This window comes from Neophocaena asiaeorientalis, unplaced genomic scaffold, assembly GCF_003031525.2.
Source record: "Neophocaena asiaeorientalis asiaeorientalis breed wild unplaced genomic scaffold, Neophocaena_asiaeorientalis_V1.1 scaffold407, whole genome shotgun sequence".
Lineage (NCBI taxonomy): Eukaryota > Metazoa > Chordata > Mammalia > Artiodactyla > Phocoenidae > Neophocaena > Neophocaena asiaeorientalis.
This window is the reverse complement of record NW_020174060.1, coordinates 851,598-872,361: the sequence shown is the minus strand read 5'-3', so window position 1 is coordinate 872,361 and position 20,764 is coordinate 851,598. Positions and strand designations below refer to the sequence as shown.

Here is a 20,764-nt window from a genome sequence, read left to right as displayed (position 1 = left end):
TATAAACGATTTTTGTAAACTTCTACGTATTGTTTGAATGGGTAAAGTATTCTAAATTCAAAAGCTACAAAAGAAAACACAGTGGAAAGTAAAGGTCCCTCCACCTCTGTCCTCCAGCCCCTCACCAGAGGCAGCTGCTGTGACCAGTTTCTCCTGTATCTGTCCAGAGGCCTGTGTGTGTGTGTTCGTGCACTTACACACACACACACCAGCACGCTTTACACAGTGTTCTGCACATTTCCCTTTTATTCTCTTGTCTCATCTTTGAGATCCGTCTCTATCCTTCTCTATCAGCACATAGAGGGTTTCCCTACTGGTCTTTTTGCCTTGTTTTGTTTTGTCTTTTGTTTTTGTCCACACTGCACAGCCTGTAGGATCTTAGTTCCCCCACCAGAGATCGAACCCGGGCCCTTCAGCAATGAAAGCCCAGAATCCTAACCACTGGACCGCCAGGGAATTCTCTCCCTGCTCTTTGATAGATTCATTGAGCGGTGTATTTATCTTGTCACCTGTTTACACTGGTCACGTGATTTGTTTACTATGTCACCTGTTGATGAACCTTCAGACGTTTCCAAATTCTTGCTGTTCAAGCAGTACAGTGAACAACCCCAGGTCTCACTCACGAATGACTGAGTTTTGTTTATAGCTGTGTGTATGTGTTAATCCCAAACTCCTAATTTATCCCTCCCCCCTCCCGTTTGGTAACCGTGTTTGTTTTCTGTCTGTGAGTCTCTTTCTGTTTTGTAACTAAGTTCATTTGTACCATTTTTTTAGATTCCACATATAAGTGATTATCATATGATGTTTGTCTTTCTCTGTTGCAGGCAACAGAATCGTATTCAGCCTTAGAAGGAAAGAAATTCTGACCCATGCTACAGCATGGATAAACCTTGAGGACTTTATACTAAGTGAAATCAGCCAGTAACATAAGGGCAAATACTGTATGATATCATTCATATGAGGTATTCAGAGTACTCAGATTCACAGAGACAGAGAGCCCGTGGGGCGACCAGAGCGGCCTATCTAGCTGGACGTCCAGAAAGGGCTTCTCTTGGCCGCCAGAGTCCCTGCAGAGACAGGAGTAAAGCTGGGAGGAACCCAGATTAGACCATGAGTGTCAAGTGCATAATGGGGTGGGGGGCATGGGTCAGAGCCTGTCCCTGAACCTGGAGTGGAACCGAAGCCCCCTCCCCACCCCACAGGGTGTGTGTGTGTGTGTTTGTGTGTGCGTGTGTATGGTCCTAGAGTAGGTAACGCCTGCGGTCACATCAGACGCTCTGACGGTCTATGTGAATCCACGGGCGCGTAGGTGCATCCACAGACCCGAAGGCACATCTGTGCACAGACTGCAGATCACAATGGGCCCGGCAAGGGCGCGCCGCGGTGCTCCTAGCCTGGCGATCACATATTCGGATGGATGGGGCGACGCTGCCTGCTCTGATCCCTAACTCATTATTAAGCTCCTCGCTCTTTGCAGACGCTCCCTGCGCCTCCCCCGCTCACGGCTGCGGCGGCGCAGGCGCCGGGGCCGAGCCGAGCGCCGAGCTGGGAGCGAGCAGCCGCGCTCCGGGCCAGGGTCCCGGGGGAGCAGGTGAGCGACCCGCGCCGCGCGGTCCCCAGGCCCTTGGAGGAGACGCCGCGCCGCCGCGCCGCGCCGGCAGCCCGGCCTTCCCTGCTTGGCAGTACCCGTCTTGCTTCTGTTGGCATCACCCCTCCTTCCCTTGCCTGGCATCCCTCCGCCCCCCTGCCTGGTATCTCCTCTCCTCCCGTCTGCCTGGCGTCCCTCCCCCCACCCCGTCTGGCATCTACCCCCTCCTCCCCTTCCTGGCACCTTCCCCTTACCTGGCACCCCCTTCGCCCTGCCTGGCTTCTTCCTCCCCTTCTCCTTTCCTGATCTCCCCCCGCCCCACTACTGACTCTCACCTCCCCCCACTCCCTTTCTTGCCCCTCTTCCCTGCCTGGCGAACTCCCATCCCGCCTCCTCTCTGGTTCTCCCCTTCCTCCCCACTGCCTGGCATCTCTGCCTCCTCCCCCTACCTGGTACCTTCCCCTCCTCCCTCCCCTGCATTTGCCCTCCTCCCCACGCCTGTCACCTCCTCACTGCCTAGCACTTTCCCATCCCTCTGACTGGCATCCTCTCCCTCCCCTCCTCCCCCGCTGCTTGGTATCTGCCCTCCTCCCCTCTGCCTCGCACCTCCCTTCCTCCCTTGTGTCTGGCACCTCCCCCCTGCCTGGCACCTCCCCTCCTTCCCCTCCCCTCCTCCCCACCGCCTGGCACCTGCCCTGTCTCCACTTGGCATCCTCTTGCCTGGACACCTCGCTCCCTTCAGATTGTCCCTCTGTCTCCCACCTTCCTGCAGGGCACGTCCTCCCAGCCCTGGGCTGCTAACATCTCCCCTGCTGGCATCTTCCTCCTCTCCTTGCCTCCCCTTCCTCCTCACCTTCTCACAGTGGCGCTCTGGCCAACACCAACTACACGTGACCCTGAACTGCTCTCAAGCCCCGCCCCCGTAGGTACAGCGCTGCCTCCCCACCATCTGCCCAGGGGCTCCAGCTCACAAGTTGGGTTCTGACCCCAGCCCACAGTCGTCCTGCTCTTGCATGGGGGTGAAACCAGGCTGTGCACACAGGGAGGGTTCCACGTGGGCTGAGCAGAGTACAGAGCAGGTCGGCTCTACCTGCCGGCCACCCCTAGACTCCCTTGGGATGTCCCTGAGCTCCAGAAGTCGTCCAGGTCCCAAGCTGGCTGGTGGTCCTCCTCCAGCTATTGCCAAGGCCCCCAGGTTTGCATGCCCTGCCAGGGCCTGAGCTCTGCCTGGATCCTCTGCTCTCGTCCATCTGACTCTGTCCTGCAGGACCCACCTCTGACGGCTTCCTGCGCTCACACTGCTCCCACCCCACACTCCTCCAAGTGCCACCCAGCCGGGCTGGCCCTCGCCTGCCCCCTCGTCCCTTCCTGCACACCTCCTGCCTTCCTCAGACCGTGCCAGGGAGTGGGTCCATGCAACAGGCCCCTCAGCACCCTCAGGCCCATTGTGAGTCTGCCTCTAGGGCTTGGGGTCTGGCCCGCCCCTCCCATTGCCCTCTCCTTTCAGATCCTCCTCAGAATGGCCCTTGGTGCTGCAGGCACGGTAGGCTCTGGGCCCGGGCACCGAGGGGGCACTGGATGACTCCCCCACTGCAGGACGCAGCCACCTATGACTCCAGGCCTTCAGCACCCACCCGCCGTGGCACAGGTAGGCGCTGTTTCCCCCACCAGCCCAGCAGCAGGAGCCCTGGGGCTCCACTAAGAGCTGGTGGCTCTCAGCCTCTGGTCACACTCCATGGCCCCCTCTTGGCACTTCTGCCCCCGTCTGGACCCGTGGCGGTGCCTCTTCTCATCCCCTGTGACAGCTGGAGCCTCTGCCCAGACCCTGCTGCCGGCTACCGCCACCACCGTCGCCTTCCCTCTTGCTTAGGGCGCCCTTACCTCCCGCCGTCCCTGGGCCCTGCCTCTCAAAGCCATTGCAGACAGGGACGGGTGAGCCTGAAGCCAAGGTTTTGGTTCCTGTGAAAATGGTCTAGTGCTCTGGCTTGTTCCACTTCCTCCCCAACCCCGGACCCCCAGACACACCTCCTTGCCCTCATGTGTGAGTGAGTGCACCCATGGGCCCAACACCCCCACACACGTGTGCACACATGCTTTCTGCCAGTCGGGAGGAACAGGAACCTGCTGAGCCCTGGCACAACTTGGGCTCCAGAAACCTACCCCCAAACATGTGCGGCGAACACCTGAAAGCCTTCCAGGCCACAGGCAGGGCTTTGTTCGGGTCAGGAGGGGTGCTGGTGGCATCCCGATTCAGGGCCTCCGGGGCAGCCAGCCCTGCACTGGCTCAGAGGCACTCTCAGGCCTATTGCACGTCAGTTGGACCCTCCTGAGCCGCCTCTGGGCAGCGTGAGAGGAGGACAGCCTAGCTAGTCCCACGGTGGGTGCCCCTGGTCCAGGAGGAAGTGCTGAGTCCCCACGTGAAAGGCCACCTGCCCCAGAGCCCCATCCATCTGTGGGGAGGGAGGGGTTGGAGCTGGGTCTGAAGCCTGCAGTCTGGTCTGAGCTCTGCCTGTCCAGCCCCACCCGTCACTTTGGCCACCTCAGCGGTGGGAGTCACCTGGCAACATATGGGGTGCTCTCAGGGCCCTGGAGGTATGAGGGACCCAGTCCCCGCCCTCAGGCCGGCAGTCCAGGATGGGGAGCAGACTTGGCCACCCCACAGGAAGTGCCAGAGTGGATGACTCAGGCCTCCGGGCTCTGACAAGGGAGACGTCAGGAAAGCCCTTCGTAGGGGCAATTTGAAGTTGGCTTTCAGAGAACAGGAAGGTGGGGTAGGCTGGTGACTCGGGGGCAGGGGGTGGGCTGGATGAGAGTGCTTTTCTCAGCTTCTCCTCCCTGAGAAGGGGCAGAGGAACTTGCTTTCCTGCCTGGGCCGCTCTGAAGGCCAGGGCAGCCCTGCCGCCTCTCTACCCCGCACCCCTCTGGCCGGTTGGCCCAGGGCGGAATGGTGCAGGGCACTGGCTGCAGGGGGAGCCTGGCTGGCCCAGAGCTGGAAAAGCACTGGATGGCAGAGAGACCATAACCGGGTGCTGGGCACCACGGACACACGTGCAGTTCATCAGGGCCCCCAGACGAAGGTCCGATCCACTGGCCCACAACCTAACCACTGCCCTAGGTTAAGTGCAAAAGTGTTCCTTAGCTCGTGGGGTTGGTTTTTAAATGCAGACTCCTAGGGAAAAGGTGTGAGCTAGTATACTAGATACATTCTTCCCGGGCAGCTCTAAAGTTCTGGGGTGTCTGAAGGTGGAGGCCAGGTCGAGTGGGGGGGCTGGTTGGTGGGGAGGCAGCTCGGGCCCCTGGGAGGTACAGCAGAGCCAGGCCCTTACGTAGTGAATCCTTGTAAATTGCAGCTGATTTGGGGTGCACTGAGATAAGCCCTCAGGGGCTCCCCAGCAGCAGTAGGTGGGTACCCTGGGCTGTTTCCATCCTTGCCCAAGGGGGATGATCTACCTGAAGGGATGGGCGGTGGGGGAGGGGAGGCTTGAGAAGACTGGGGGGTTGGGAGGCTCTGGGAGCAGTGAGTACATCGTAGTGACACCTGGTCCCCAAGTGGCCCCAATCACGAGGTTCAGTCTAGGATTCCTGGGGACTCAGGAGCCCCGACCTCCCCATGTGATGAAGGTGGTGAGGGGTGAGGTGCTGGGGGAAGTTTCTGGCATTTTCTTTTGGAGTCACGTTGACGTAAACTTGGCCTTCATTCCGCGCATGGGTCGCAGGCGGGGAGCCGACTTTGACGCCCGGTGGCTTGGGCACGTGCTGTCATTTGGATGCTCACAGTCCCCGTGCTAGCGTCTAGACAGCACGGGCGGGCGGCATGGGCCAGGCGTGCAGCAGCTGGAGGCTGTCTTCGCCCTGTTTGCCTGCGGTGTGATTGCAAGTGAGAGCTCGTTGTTAGTGAGCGTTAAGTGGCAGAGGTAACGAGCTGGGGTGGCACCAGGGGGAGGTGTCACCAGAGGACGCAGAGCCGCAGACACGCAGGATGAACAAATGGCTCTCCTCTTTGGTTGGACTTTGAGCCCTCTTGAATCGCTGCTCCAGAGGGTCCATGGGGAGCATTCAGCTGAGGGAGGCTTTGGGGGCGGGGCTGTGGCTCTTTGGGATATGCAGACCCTCGGTAACTCGTAGGGACCCTACGGGGGAGTATTTGGGCCCCCATAGCACACCTCAGCCTGGCCCACCTCTCGATCTGCTTCCTAAGCTGTGAAACCCATTCCTCTGTGCCCCAAACTCACTTCCAGGAAATTTGAGAAACTGTCTCATGAGCATGTGGCCACTCATGCCTTTACTGGAATTTACACACTTGGATCATCTCCCATGTCAACCTTCTTTCCAGACTGAAGAACATTCTGGGGCCTGGGGTGAGGAACAGTATGCTGTGAGGGGGGCGGGGGAGAAAAGATGCAGGAAGATGTACTCGCCTCGTTCCAAAAGAGCTTGAGGTAGTTTGCAAAGACACACATAGTGAGGAAATCAGGACAGAGGAGCGCAGGCTAAGGAAAGGATGTTGTAGCCAAGGATGAGGTGAGCAGACCACACGCAAACCACGAGGCCCGGAGCCCCCTCCCACAGCGGGGACACATGAGGGGTTACACTGGGACAAAAGTCAAACCATTTGCCCCGAATGACTGTGATTTCTGGCCATGAGACCCCTAGAAGTGTCTCCTGTGTGATGACATGCAGGGGATTCTGTGTGACAAGTTAAGCGATATCCTCAACAATTCCACAGCAGTTTCCTCGGGCTAAGCCCAGGGCTGACAGAACATCACAGGGCTGTGCAAATACTGCTGACCGTGCTGGATCCAAAGATAAAATTTAGAACAGCTAGAAGAATGCATTGCCTGTTAACATTTACAACAAAGTTTCCAATGAATATCAGGCAGCAGGCAAGTTTATTTAAAGTTGGGAATCAAGTACAGAGTTACCAATACATTCTTGGGGTAAGGGGACTCTCCTCATAGGAAAATAAAGACCTTGATCAGCACGTGTGCCCAACAGGTGAGCTTGGGTACAGGGAGGGACCAGTCACACCCCTTACCCCCAGGTCCTGAACCCACTGAGAACTAGACACAGATGGCAGGCATTTATCAACTTTATGGCAGGGAAAGCTGGACTGAAGAAAGAAGCCTGAACCTGAAGCCCAGGTGTAGAAGGTGGACCTGACACCCTAACCTTGGGTTTGCTTACCTGACGCAGGTTAACAGGAGGAGATGGGCAGCCTCCTGTCAGCAGACCCCCCTAAAGAGGAAGGCAGGCCACGGGGGACAGCCGTGACTTCCCCTCCCCCCTGACGCAGGAGAGGAACTTGTCCAGAAGGTGTCAGACCCTCGCCACCTCATTAGACAGCCCCTCCCAAAGGGAAGAGAGGTGGGGCGAGGTGGTAGAGGATTATTCCAGAGCCTTGACTCCTGAAGAATAGATTAGAAGCCTCCTCGTGAACACACGATGACGAGAGAGCAAGGTGGGGGGGGCATCCACGTTGCTGGACAGTGACATCAAAGCTCAAGTTCAGACTTGGGAGTGACCTTTGACCCTACCCCTTCCTTCTCTCTCCATCGGGACAATCGTTTTATTTGAGTTTATTTCCTAGACACATCTCACTTCCATCCACTTCTTATTCCCCACGTCACCATGCTGTCCATGCTGCTGTTGTCTTCTGCCTGGATGACAACTGGTGCCCCGCACAGGGTCTGGCCCCCTCCCCCCAGCCCCAACCCATCAGAGTAGCCAAATGGGCTTCTTGTAACGCAGACCTGATCCATCGCGTCTTCCGTTTCCTTGAGGGCTTCACATATGCTGTTCCCTTTGCCTGCAACACCCTTCCAGCTCCCTTCACCTGCCTAAGTACGTGCATCATTCAAGTCTTGACTTATATACCACTTCTTCCAGGGACACTTCCTCCCACTCCAGGCTGTAAAGTTCCACCTTCTTTTGTCTTGTAGCATATACCAAAAATTTCAATATTTCATGGACGTGCTCCGTAAAGGCACAGACTGCATTTGTCTTGTTCAACACAGTGCCGAAAAAAATATATATGTATTTTTTTGGCCGTGCGGCTTGGGGAACCTTGGTTCAACCAGGGGTTGAACCCAGGCCGTGGCAGTGAAAGCGCGGAGTCCTCACCACTGGACCGCCAGGGAACTCCCTGTTTCTTGAATGAATGAGCGGATGAATGAGGCAGTGGGGGGAGAGGAGGTGGCCCTGACAGCTGATGCTAAAAGGAGCCTGAGATCCCTCTGTACCGCTGGCCCCGCCCTCTCTACACCCCGACGACCCAAGGGTGGGCCATTCTTGCGTGCCCACCTTGGCCTGCTGACACCTGAGCTGCTCTGTGCAGGTGCTCTTGGCCCACGCCCCGGCAGTCCCTCTCCGATAGGACCTGTTCACCATGATCAGGGAAGCCCGTCCCCTCTTCAGTTGTTCTTGTGGTGAGGGAGGTTCTTCCTCCCTGTGACCTCGGTCTTGGCCCTTGGAGTTACAGAGAATGAACCCCTTTCTGCTTCCACGACATTTGCCCGCCTCCGGACTCCCACACGCCCTGCGTCTGCTCTCGGGAACATCCAGCTCTGGCGTCTTCAGATGTGCCTTACCTGGGGGCCTGTGCCGGCTGCTCAGACCTTGGCGCCCACTGGGAGAGCTGGACGGTGGCAGGGCTGTCTAGATAGGCTTCAGAGCCCCCAGGCCTCCTTAGAGGCTGAGCTGTGCCCTTTACCTGCTAGGCAGACTTGGGCAGAGACACTTAGCCCCCTGGGTCTCAGTGTCTCCTTGTAGGACAGGACTTAATCCCTTGCCTATAAAGGCTCCGGGGGAAGCTGAGTACCAAGCACTCTGCACAAGGCCCGCACGCCATGGATGCGGGGGGCGCCCCTCGTCGCCGCTGGGGTAAAATGTGATGCTGGGCGCTGTCCTGGCTCCAGGTGTCAGCTGTAGACCCCAGAGCACTGGCTCTGGTGACCGACCGGTGTCTCCCTGGTTTCCAGCCCAGCCCGCTGTCCTCACTGACACCGTTGCCTCCTAAAGGCTAGAGTCAGCGAGAAGCCCCGGGCTTTCCGCCCACCAGTGAGAAGGTTGTCTCTGATCCTGGCTCTGAGAGCTCAGATGCAGAGTTACCCTGAGAGCGTTCGCCATCTTTCCAGACAGCAACTCGCTGTCCAGCCTGATGCAATCGGTGTGTTTGCGAGGCCTGCCTTCTCGGCCTTTAATGACGTTTTTAGCTGGAGAAAAAAAGAAAAAAAAAAAGTGAGCCAGAGAGAGCCCTGTGGTCCCCGGTCTCTCCTGGGCTGTGAACAGACTCCTTCGGGTCCCAGCAGCTGAATCAACAGCGGGGGCCCAGGTGGGTGGGCTCGGGGGAGGTGCTGCAGGAGTGGGGGGGAGGGTCCTGCTGGTGTGGGCAGGGCCTGAGTAGAGGGAGGGGAAGCTGAGCTCCAGCTTCCGTAAATCCCACTCCACCCCTCCCCCACCAGCGGGACGCATCATCGTGCTTTTGCTTTTATTGCCTCAGTTTCCGCTCTGAGCCCCGACTTTACCACCCCTTGCCCCATTTTACCCAGGCCTCTTCCTTCAGGAGGAAATCCAGTCTTAGAAACCCTGTCGAAAATATGCCCGCTGGGTGGTCGACACCCCATCTGTCAGGACTGCCCCCCAGCAGCCCTCACGTCCTCCGCAGCACCCAAGACGCCACAGCAGCGACTTCAGGAAGGGGAAGGGAAGGGAAGCAGGCTGGGGTCAGTATACTCGCGGCCGGTGTTGACCGAGGGCTCACTGCGGTTTTAAGACTTTTACACGGTTTAACTGATTTGTCCTCACAACACTGTGAGTGTGAAGACACTTTTTCAATACGTTCAGTGACTTAATTATTGTCACCACTTTTAAGATGAGAAACTGAGGTGCAGAGAGGCAAAGCAGCTTCCCAGAAGAGTCCCAGCTGGGGTCTGTCCACCGCATCTTCTGAGGTGCCATGACCCAAACCTTGGCCCTCAAAGGGCAAAGCAGCCAGGCCTCTATACGGACCAGCAGCCCCTGTTCACCCCAGCTCTGGGGCCCAGGTCAAAGGCTAGTTGTCGTTGTGCAGGAGGCCCACACCATTTCTTCCCGTTAATTGCTGGGTCCCTAGGGGCGTGAGAGATTCAACCCCTAAATAGGGAATGGGGGTGCGGTGGATTGCAGAGCTCGCACCCCTTCAGAAACAGACAGCCCCTCAACTCCATCTGTGTTGCCAGATTTCCAGCGTTTTAAGAGATTCTGGGAATCTGGCTTTTTATATGAAATCTTTCCATTTTTAAGATTTTTCAAAGTGTTTAAAACGCACTGTGGGCTAAGCGAAACCTGTCTGGCTTTCCCAGTTTGCAGCATCCACCGTGAGCTTTCCTTACCCCATGACCTGTCACCCGTCATCTCTTCTAGCCTTCAGGCCCTGAACCCCAAATCAGTGTTTCCCAGTGGGCCCCAGTTGAGACACACTGTGTGAAGAGTCGCTGTCACTTTGGGTGGCCTCCTGCCGTCAATGAATTATAAACGAAATGCAGAGTCTTGTCAAACACCTGAGGACCCTCTGCGAAGTAGAGAAGCATCACTCGTCAGTCCTCAGGGGTTTGCTGCTAATGAGAAGGGCCAAGGCTTTTGGAGGTTCTCCCTCTCAACTTGTCCATGTTGTGACCCCAGAGCAGTGGCTGCTGAGGGAATTCAGGGTACTTTTGACAACCAGCGTGAGAGCAGTCAGAGGGTGAGCGGAGAAGAACGCTGGCCTTGAGATCAGAACATGGGAGTTTGAGCCCCTTTGACGCTAGTTGGGGGTCTGGCCCCGAGTCCGTCATTAACCTCGTGTTCCCCATCTTTAAAATGGGTATACTAATAACCTCCAGCCCTTTCACTTCCTGGGATGTTGAAAGAACCAAATTAAATCATGAATATTGAACTGCTTTGTAGGCAATTAAGCTCCATAAAGATATATGTGTTAATTTGGAGGCGTTTGACAAAGTCTCTCCCAGTGTCTTGAGTGTGACACATACAAGTGGCCTCAGTGCAGTGCCGTGCTGCTGAGTACTTAACAAGTGGCTCTTGACAGGGTGGGAAGGGGGAGATGAACTACGATTCGTATCATTTGCTAACGTCTGTGGTATAAATACTCCTACCGTAGCTGCTTTTAAACTACCACCATGACACTGCAGCACGTCACTGGGTATTACCGTGATTGAGTAAAATTGCTGCCAACTGAAGACTAATTGCAAAGGGTGCAGATCATTTGGAGAGAGGGCTGTGTCCTGGTGCCTTTTTCAATACGTTCAGTAAAGACTTGGATGAGGAGAGAAGGTCACGCTCACTGGATTTATGAATGATGCACGGCTGGAAAGGATGGTAGATATGTTGGATAAGGGAATTGAGATCCAAAAGCTCTCAAGCTGGAATAACAGGTTAATTCTTACAAGAGGAATATTCTTGAGTCCAAAAAAAGGCAACTTTACAAGTATGGGATGGAGAGACATGTTTTGGCACAAAGTAGAAAGAGAATCACGTTTTTAATTGACAGGAAGTTCAGTACAAGTCCAAAGTGGGATGGGTGCTTACCAAAGAGTAATACATTAGTAACAGTGAGGACTTCATTCAGCCCTCTATGACTTAAAGACGAATTTCACATATGCCCTCTCGTGTCTATTTTGCTACTCTCAATAACGCAGTGAGAGAGGTGCGATGATGCTATACCCATTTTAGAGGTGAAGAGACGGAGGCTCAGGGAGGTTGGCACTTTTGTCCTCCTGTCAGTGGGTGGTGGAATAAAGACTCAAGCTCAGGTCTTCTGGCCCCAGATTCTGCCCTGTGTTGTGCTCATGAGCACATCGTTGTTTTGTTTGTTTGTTTGTTTTATTGGCATATAGTTGATTTACAATGTTGTGTTAATTTCTGCTGTCCAGCAAAGTGATTCAGTTATACATATATACACATTCTTTTTCATATATATATATATATATATATATATACTCTTTTTTTTTTTGCCACACCACACAGCTTGTGGGATCTTAATTCTCCGACCAGGGATTGAACCCGGGCCCTCAACGGTGAAAGTGCAGAGTCCTAACCACTGGGCCACCAGGGAATTCCCATCTTTTTCATATTCTTTCCCATTATGACTTATCACAGGTTATTGAATATAGTTCCCTGACTATCCAGTAGGACCTTGTTTATTTAAGTCCATTGTTCTGAGTGCCCTGCGCTCTGTGGCTTCAGGCAAACCAGAGGATGTGAGGGGAGGGACCGGGTGGGGTATGGACCAGCAAGGAATAGTGAGGAACAGTGCTGGGGGAGGATTAGTTCTCTAGACCTGCTGTAACCAAGTGCCAGGCTGGGCGGCTTTAACAGTGGAAATGTATTTTCTCACAATTCCAGAGGCTGAAGCCGGAGATCAAGGTGTGGGCAGGGTTGGCTCCCTCTGAGGGCTGTGCGGGAAGGCTGTGCTCCAGGCCTCCCTCTGTGGCTTATAGACGGCTGTCTTCTGCCTCTGTCTCCTCACATTGTCTTCCGGTCGTGTGTGTCTGTCTCTGTCCTAACTTCCCCAGTTTTATGACACCAGTCATATTGGATTGGGGTCACCCTAGGGACCCACCTCATTTTAACTTGATTACCTCCTTAAAGACCCTCTGAATAAGATCGCATTCTGAGGTACTGGGGGTTAGGACTCCAACAAATGAATTGGGGATGATGGGGGCTGGAGGGAACACACTGTTCTCCCATGACAGAGGGACTTTGAGAGCTGCCTTCAGAATTTGGAGTCACGTCTTATGAGGAGGGAGAAGACTGCGCTCTAGGTGGCCGGAACCTCCAGGAGGTGACCCCGGGTCACACCCACCACAGGAAGAGCCAAGGCCCCGAGGGACAAAATATGACTTGCTGCCACCGCAGACTCCCTTGGGCCCCCTGGCTGCCGGGACACCAGCTCCACACCTGGCTGTAGCTTTCCGCACGTGGAAACACGTGGAGCTGGAGGGAGGCCTCCAGCACCTCTGTTCCCACAGATACGCAGGCAGGCAGTGCGCCCTGGCGCCCCGCCGCCTCCGTCACGGTTTGGGCGCAGTTCCCGGAGACTCACCGATCCCACTGTCACCCTGCTGACTGCTCCACCGCCATCACGGCCCCCCCACCGACCCACAGCCCCTCGGAGGAGGTAGCCGTCAGGGGCGTTGGCCTCGCTTTCCCACAAGGAAGCCCGGAGCTCTGGCGGGGGGCACGCTGGTCCTCTACTCTTCCACCTCGGGCCGCGGCTGTGGCCATCCCGGGGCAGGAGCTGATGTGAGCTGCTCAGCCTCCCACCCCGTCCAGACCCTGAGCCCCGTCAGTCCCCATTCGGTCCTCAGACTCAGAGTCCCAAGGGCTGTGACTGTGTCCGCTGTGTGAACCAGCAGCACTTCGTACAAGACAGCCACGCAGGAGGGGGCGGGCGCGGGGAGGAGGCCCTGCTTTTCCTTCAGGCGCCTCGATCGACAGCTCCCAAACCTCGGCTTCCCTGGGCCCAGCGAGCGGCCTTATGAATTCTTCCTGGATTTCCCTCCAGTTGACTCACTACTCATGGTGGCTTCTCGATGTCGCCCCTCCCCTCCTTTCCTGCAGCCCCTCCCCTCGCCTAGTTTCTACAAGGGCTTCTCATGTAAGACCCACGCTGGGTACTAATGGCCGTTCTCTGCTCAGGGAAGCTTCCAGTGGTTTGGGTAGAACCCAGGCTCCCCTTTGGCTCCCTGAGCGTCCATGATTGGCCACTATGAATAACCACCTGGCCAACCCCTCACGGGTACCCTCCATGGCATTTGGGACAGCCCGCAGGTGAAGGGCTCTGAGGGCTCCCGTATTCACTAGGCCCCTAGCTGGGGGTTGGTGGGCGGCGGGACCCAGAGGTAAGGCAGAGCAGCGGCGGCCGACCCCCGGGTCTGGCAGGCTTAGCAGCGGAAGCTAGTAATAGCAGACGATTCATTAAGTGTTTACTCTGTGCCAGACGCTGTGCTGAAGTCTGCACACACACGACTTCTTTTTCTTTTAATTTTTTGGCCGCGCCTTGTGGCATGCAGGATCTCAGTTCCCCCACCAGGGATCGAACCCGTGCCCTCTGCAGTGGAAGCGCGGAGTCTTAACCACTGGACCGCCAGGGAAGTCCTTATACGACCTCACTTTAATCCTCACATCCACCTGTGAGTCAGGTGAAGGGCTCTGTGTCTTGTAGACACAGAAAATGAGGCTGACAGTGACTTGTGCAAGGTTATGGTCACTCAGAGGCTGCGCCAGATATGACATCCCAAGACTGTCTGACTCTAGAGCAGTGGTTCTCAACCCTGGGCAATTTCACCCTCCAGGGACAAAGGACAATGCCAAGAGATGGGGAGAGGAACGTGCTGGTAGAATTTACTGGATAGAGGCTAGAGATATTCCTAGCATCATTCGATACACGAGACAGCTCCCACAATAAAGAATTATCCACGGAACTTCCCTGGTGGTCCAGTGGCTAAGACTCCGTGCTTCCAATGCAGGGGACTTGGGGTCGATCCCTGGTCGGGAAATTAAGATCCCATATGCCGCACGGCACAGCCAAAAAAAAAAAAAAGAATTATCCAGCCCCAAAATGTCAACAGTGCCGGGGGTGAGAAGCCCTGTTCTTGAGTCCAAGCTCAGAGCCGTCACACCATGGAGCCTACAGAGACCTCACCCAGGGAGGGCAGTGGGTTCAGGGCCTGGGGGAGGACAGGACCCCAGAAGAACAGGAGCAACGGGCAGGGCAGTAAGGCCCCGTTGTCACAGCCCTGGCCCAGGACAGACGGGCTTGCAGTGGCCAAGGCAAGTGCCCAGATCTGGGAGCAAGAGGCACGGGGTCAGGGCAGGCGGACGGGCTACCTGGAGGGGTTCATTATACAGGTCGGGGTGAGGGACACCAGCTGGCCTGTTACAAAGGCTTGCAGAAACCAGGAGTGGTGCACCAAGCAGGTCCAGGGCCTGAGACCACCCCACTCCGTCTCCCTCCCCCTCCCGCTCCATGGTGAGTCTTCACGAGGCCTCCTGTGTCACCACAGCTGTTTGAGCCCCAGAGACTTCCAGGGTGTGCTGTGTGGGGACATGGGGGTGGGCTGAGCCGGGCTTTGACCATGAAATGCTTGATCACAGGCAACCCTCACAGACTTCTCCTCTCAACAAGAAGCCTGGGACTCTCTGTGCATCGACGGAGACTTTTGCCTTTTGCTTGGATCATTTCTCCTACCCTTCTTAGGCCAGGGCGGGCCCTCTGAGTTCTCCAGACCTGTGGCCATCGCGTGGTGCCAGGAAGGCAGGACGAGGTGGCACTGGGGCTGCCCGTGGCCTGTGAGCAGGTAACCATGTGTTCCCAAAGGAAGTACCTGCGGTGGCTCCTGGAGGACAGGGCGGCGTGCCAGCGTGGCAATCCGTGTGCGTGGATCCTACCCAGGAGTTCCACGGACACACACGTGTGTGTCCATCTGTCCAGCCAGGAGAAGCCCGCGAACGGCCCGCTGATCCGCCCACAGGAGCGAGGAGCCAGGGGCTTGTTCAGAGTTTAACTGGGTTTCATTTGTTCGGCTAAAAGGTAATTCTTACATAGGAGATGATGCAACTTCCTCCAACGCATTGACATTTATTTTAGACACCTCGATGGCAAATTTTCTAGAATTTATATTCCCATGTTTGAAACAATCTGCTTGAGAATTTTGGGGAGTGTATTTTAAAAGATAATTGAGGGTAATTCAGCTTAAATGCACAGGCCTCTGGGGATATTGATTTCCTTCTTTAAAAAGCAGGTGTTTGGGGAAGGTGGCAGGGCACACGTGCTTGTGTGTGTGTGTGTGTGTGTGTGTGTGTGTCTATCCCCAGCAGGCAGGCACTCTGTGAGGGGCCATCAGAGAGGCAGACTGAGATGAAGGAGAGAAGGCAGGGACCTTGAGGTTGGGAGACCCGTTCTGCAGCCCCAGCCCCAGCCTGTAACAGCACAGTGACTTCTGGCAGGTCCCACGGGTCCTTAGAGCCTCCTCTTCCTTATCCTTAGGAGGGGGATCCCAGCCCCCACCCGGCAGCGTCTCTGTCAGTTACACAGGTTGGTGTGTGTGAAAGCGCTTGTTCGACAGCAGACTCCCACATCTGAGATGATGTTGTTATCAATCCTATGAAACACGAGCCCGGATTGTAACATCACCCAGCGTTCGCAAGCACGCTGGCAATCCTCAGTAGACTGGGAGTGGGTTCTCTTTACCCATACCTTTGAGGTATTGGGGTCTCTCCTTGGGATTTATCCATGAACAAGGCATAAAGATCCCTGCCTTTGGGGCGCTTACATTCTAACGGGGGAGAGAGAAGTGAACGCTAAACGTGATAAGTAAGTAGGTTATAAAGGATGGAGGAAGGTGTGTAGGACGGGAAGGAAACCCAGCAGAATGAAAGAGACAAAGAGCTGGCAGGGGAGGGGCAGGTGGTGACTTCTAATAGGGTGGACGGAGAGTGCCCCACTGAGAAGGGGACATGGGAACAAAGACTTCAGGGAGGTGACAGTCAGCTGGAGGAAGAGCATTCCTGGCAGAGGGAACAGCAGGCTCCAAGCCCTGAAGGCTGGAGCAGAGAGAAGAGTGACGGAGATGCAGCAGGTGAGGACACAGAGGGAGCAGAGAGCGGCATGGGGCTGGGTCCGGGGACCTGCACGACCTGACCCTCACTGGCAATGAGATGGGGGGCGGGGGCTTGGGAAGGTTTCGAGCAGAAGTGACGCCATCTGACTCCCCTTCCTAAAAGGGGACCGTTCAGGTTGCGTGTTGAGAAGAGAGGGTCGGGGGCCAGGTTGGAAGCAAAGCTGTTCATTATTGATGGATTGGACCAGGGTGGTAGCAGTGGAGAAGTGAGAAGGGGTTGGATGCTGGATCCAGAGCCAACAGGACTTGCTTTCTGATTGGATGTGGGATGTGAGAAAAAGACAGGATTCCAGGATGGTGCCAAGGTCACAGGCCTGAGCGGTTGGAAGGAGAGTGGGTAGTGAGCCAGGTTTGAGGTGGGAGAGCAGGAGTTTCATTGTGGGCATATCTATTCAGGGTCCAGGTGGAATCGACAGTATGTGAGCAGACAACTGGATACATGAGTCCAAGGATTGGGAGAGAAGATGGGCTGGAGGAAAATGGGAGTTGTCAACATATAGAAGGCATTTAAAACTCTGAGATTGGGGGATGGATAAAATCTCCAAAGAATGATTGTAGAGCAGTGAAGAGGACCGAGGACTGGCCCTGGGGCACCCCACCCTGAGAGGGAGAGAGGTCCAGACAGCCAAGGAGACAGAGGAGGAGCAGCCAGGAGGCAGGAGGAAAACCAGGAGAGGGCAGTGTCTTACGAGTGAAGGGAGAAGAGTATTTAAAAGAGGAGAGAGTGATCAACTGTGTGGGATGCTGAGGCTGGAGAAGCAAGGTGATGCCCGAGGACTGACGGCTGCACTTGGCGACGTGGGATCATGGGCGGCGGCCAGACGGCAGTGTTTTCAGTGGGGCCATGAGACGTGCGCCTGGAGGGACTGGAATTCGAGGAGAACCGAGACAGCAAACGTAGACAACTCTTTTGAGAAATTGTATTGCAACTGGGCAGTAACCAATGGGATAAGCAGGTTATGTGAGCGTTTCTCAGACAGGGAAGGTGACAGTGCTTTAGCATGCTGATGGGAGCAATGCAATAGAGAGAGCTGAGCTGTTGATGTGACGGTGTGGGGGAGATTTGCTGGAGCAACGCCCTCAAGTGTGCTGGGGGGGACAGGAGCTCACATGCATGGGGATGGCTGGCTTTTGATCGGAGCACAGATAACTGATAACTCAGCTGTAGGAACCAGGCGAGAGAGTTGCCAGGAGGTGGAGAACTCTGGAAGTTCTTCAGAAGCTTCTGTTTTCTCAGGGAAGTGGGAAGCAAGGGCATCAGCTGGGAGTGAGGGGGGCAGGAGTTGGAGGTTGGAGGAGGGAGAAGATGTGGAAAACTCACATAGGGAGTGGGAGCGGGAAAGGACCTGAATGGTCTAGGGAAAGAGGGGGACGGCAGGGCAGGATGAGGCCAGTTGAAGTCCAAGCTCTGGAAGTGACAGTGAGACCAGGTTAGGGCGGTGGTGCGTCTCTCCAGCCACGTTCAGGTCCTGGGGTGCAGGGGAGGAGTTGGTGAAGCCGAGTTTAACTCTTAAGTAAGAGAGTCAAGAGTATATGCAAAGGAGGTTAAAATGGTAAATTTTACGTTATGTATGTTTTACCATAACTAAAAATGAAAAAGAGTATATGTCAGGGCGGTGTGGTTGTGATGAGGGGTGCAGGTCAAAGAGACAGACCAGGGCTTCCCTGGTGGTGCAGTGGTTGAGGGTCCGCCTGCTGATGCAGGGGGACACGGGTTTGTGCCCCGGTCCGGGAGGATCCCACATGCCGCGGAGCGGCTGGGCCCGTGAGCCATGGCCGCTGAACCTGCGCGTCCAGAGCCTGTGCTCCGCAACGGCAGAGGCCGCAGCGGTGAGAGGCCCGCGTACCGCAAAAAAAAAAAAGACCAGTGGTTCCAGTGGCGCACAGGCTTTGGGGGTCAGAGGGCTGGACAAAAAGGAGATGGTGGTCTGAGAGTGGGGAGCTTAGGACTGAGATTGGGGGGGCACAGGTCCTGGAATGACAGGGTCCAAGAGGTGACGCTGGCGTGAGTGACTGAGGGAGGGTAGAGGGTCACTGGAGGAGAGGCGGCCGAGGAACCCAGAGCCCTGGGGTATGGGAAGGGCTGTCCGTGAGGATCCAGGAGAGCAGTGGGAAGAGGTCGGGGGTGACAGAGGAGTGACTGTGAGCCAGGAGCTAGAAGCCTCCAGAAAAGAAGGCGCCGTACGTACGTGGGGGTAAGATGCAAAGCCAGGGGTCTGGAAGCAGCAGTGAGGGGCAAGGAGGGTCCCTACCCTGCCTCGAGGCCAGTGGCAGTGGGGACTCTGGGAAGACCACTGCCCCCCGCATGGAGGGTTTGGGGGGGTTACTCAGCGGGGAGCCCAGCTACATCACAAGAAGGCAAAAGGGATGTGCACAGAAGTAGCCAAGTGTATTGGAGATTCTCCTTCTGACAGACCACACAGGGAAGGGCTCGGTGGGAGATGGCAGCGGAAGAGGGGCACCCAGAGCCCTGTGGAGCCGGGGGTGCAGGAGTTGAGGGGAGTCTGGGGCTTTCCATGGCTCCTGATGCAGTGGGAACAAGGGCACGGGGACAGGAAGGCGGGCGCCCCCAGGGGCTGCCAGGGCAGAGAGGCAGCGCTGCGTCAGGAGGGGAGGGGACAGAGTAGAAAGTGCCCTTTCAGACCCTGTGAGCAGGGCTCGCCCTTGCCTCCTAATGAAGTTTAAGACATGGGGAGACCAGGCCCGCGTGTGGCTTCCGTGAATGTTTCATCTGTACGTTCTGCTTCCCACTTCCACTTGGCTTAATTCCCCCCGAAAATCTTTAAGGCAATGCAGATGAATCTTTTTTTTTTTAAACATCGTTATTGGAGAATAATTGCTGTACATTGTTGTGTTAGTTTCTGCTGTGTAACAAAGTGGATCAGCTGTACATATACATATGTCCCCATATCCCCTCCCTCTTGCGTCTCCCTCCCTCCCACACTCCCTATCCCACCCCTCTAGGTGGTCCCAAAGCACCGAGCTGATCTCCCTGTGCTATGTGGCTGCTTGAGCTGATCTCCCTGTGCTATGTGGCTGCTTCCCACTAGCTATCTGTTTTACATTTGGTAGTGTGTATATGAATCTTTTTTGCGTATTCAGTTTTCTTCACTCAGGTGACATCCCAGACCTCAGAATGCAGTGGTTCCCAGAAATCCCTCTGGCCACCTGGTCAGAGCAGTAGCAGAGGCCTCAGAAGCTTCCTGGCAGGAGGACAGGGGCGCTGACCACCAGGAGGTTACCCTGGCACTGGTCAGGAGGGAGCACTGAGCTGTGGGAGAAAGAGGAGAGGAATCGCAGGCACTGGGATGGGGCTCCTGTCTGCCAAGAAAGAGGATGGCTGGGATCTGGGAGCCCTGGGGCACAAGCAGGGCAGGAGGGATGGCTGCAGCCCCACAGTGGGTGTATGGGGATGGGTGGGTCTCCCCAGGCCGGTGGAGTGAGGCAGGCACGTACGCTGTCAGAAGAGAGGAAGAGGCTCGCCTCTGCTTGGAGTCCTGGGGATTCTGAGGCCTCAGATCCCTCTTGCTTTTGCCCTGAATCTAGCCAGACAGGCCAGTGTTGGTCCAGAGGAAGATGGGTGGGGAGCAAGGATAGTTCTGTGGGACACCTACCTGCCGCCCCCCTCCAGGTGGAGCCCCACCCTATGTTCCAGCCCCTAGGCTGTGGCAGCCAGCTGGGGCAGTTATAGCACCCATCAGTATTCCATATAAACACCCCCCCTCAGACAGACCCCATCCTCACCAGAAGGGGGTCCAAGCTAGTGTGGCTCGTTTTTTGCTACGTGGGACCACCTGATTAATGGTGGCCCTGAGGGGAGTGAGAGAAAACTGGCTGTGAATGCAAAATGGGCCTTCCCTCTGGGCCCCAGAGGCCCAGCGCTTCACTCCCTGAGGGACACGGAGGTACAGTGACTTGCCCAAGGTCACACGGTGGTTTTGGCATCCTACTTTTCTTTTTTTTTTTTCTGCTTCTTTCTATCATATTTGTCTCTCTTGTTTGTGTTTGCAAAACTGACACAGAAAGATGAAGTGACACAGAGACAGACAAACCCCTTGATAGTAGCAGAGGATGTCCTGGGCACAGAAACATTCTCACACAAGGAGGGAGGTGACCAGCGCTGCTCTGGCCTGAGAAGAGCAGTGGGGGTAGCCAGGAGGAGGCGAGGACTGTGCCACAACGGCGCCGTCCTGTCTGCGGATGTCCTGTCTGCTGGCTGGAGGAAGCCCCTCGCTGGAGGTGGGCCTGAGGTGCAGACTCCCCTTCACCCAGCCCTGGGGGCTGGGCCTGGCCCTGAGGTCTAGCCAGGGCTCTCTGGGGGCCTGGGACTTGAACCAGGCAGGTAGGCTGGATCAGAGCTGCCTCTGGGCCTCCTGGCATGCCCTGGGGTTTAGTGACCAGAGGAGAAAGTGGGGGCTGGCTGGGTTTAGGGATGGACCAGACAGAAATCAGGAGTCCTCAGCCTGAAAGCTCCAGGTGGTCTCACTTCATTCTCTCTCTCTCTCTCTCTCTCTCTCTC

At 56.0% G+C, this 20,764-nt stretch overlaps 1 protein-coding gene across 1 annotated transcript in view; it reads left to right on the top strand.

Annotated features, from left to right (window-relative positions):
• Positions 1 to 1,519: 1,519 nt before the first annotated feature.
• SMARCD3 (SWI/SNF related BAF chromatin remodeling complex subunit D3) overlaps positions 1,520 to 20,764 on the top strand; it is a 32,662-nt gene continuing 13,417 nt past the window's right edge. Inside the window, exons 1-2 of the mRNA XM_024754472.1 lie at positions 1,520 to 1,591; positions 3,096 to 3,236. Coding sequence (XP_024610240.1) covers positions 3,198 to 3,236 — 39 coding nt within the window. The 5' untranslated portion in view covers positions 1,520 to 1,591; positions 3,096 to 3,197. The remainder of the gene's footprint in view (positions 1,592 to 3,095; positions 3,237 to 20,764) is intronic.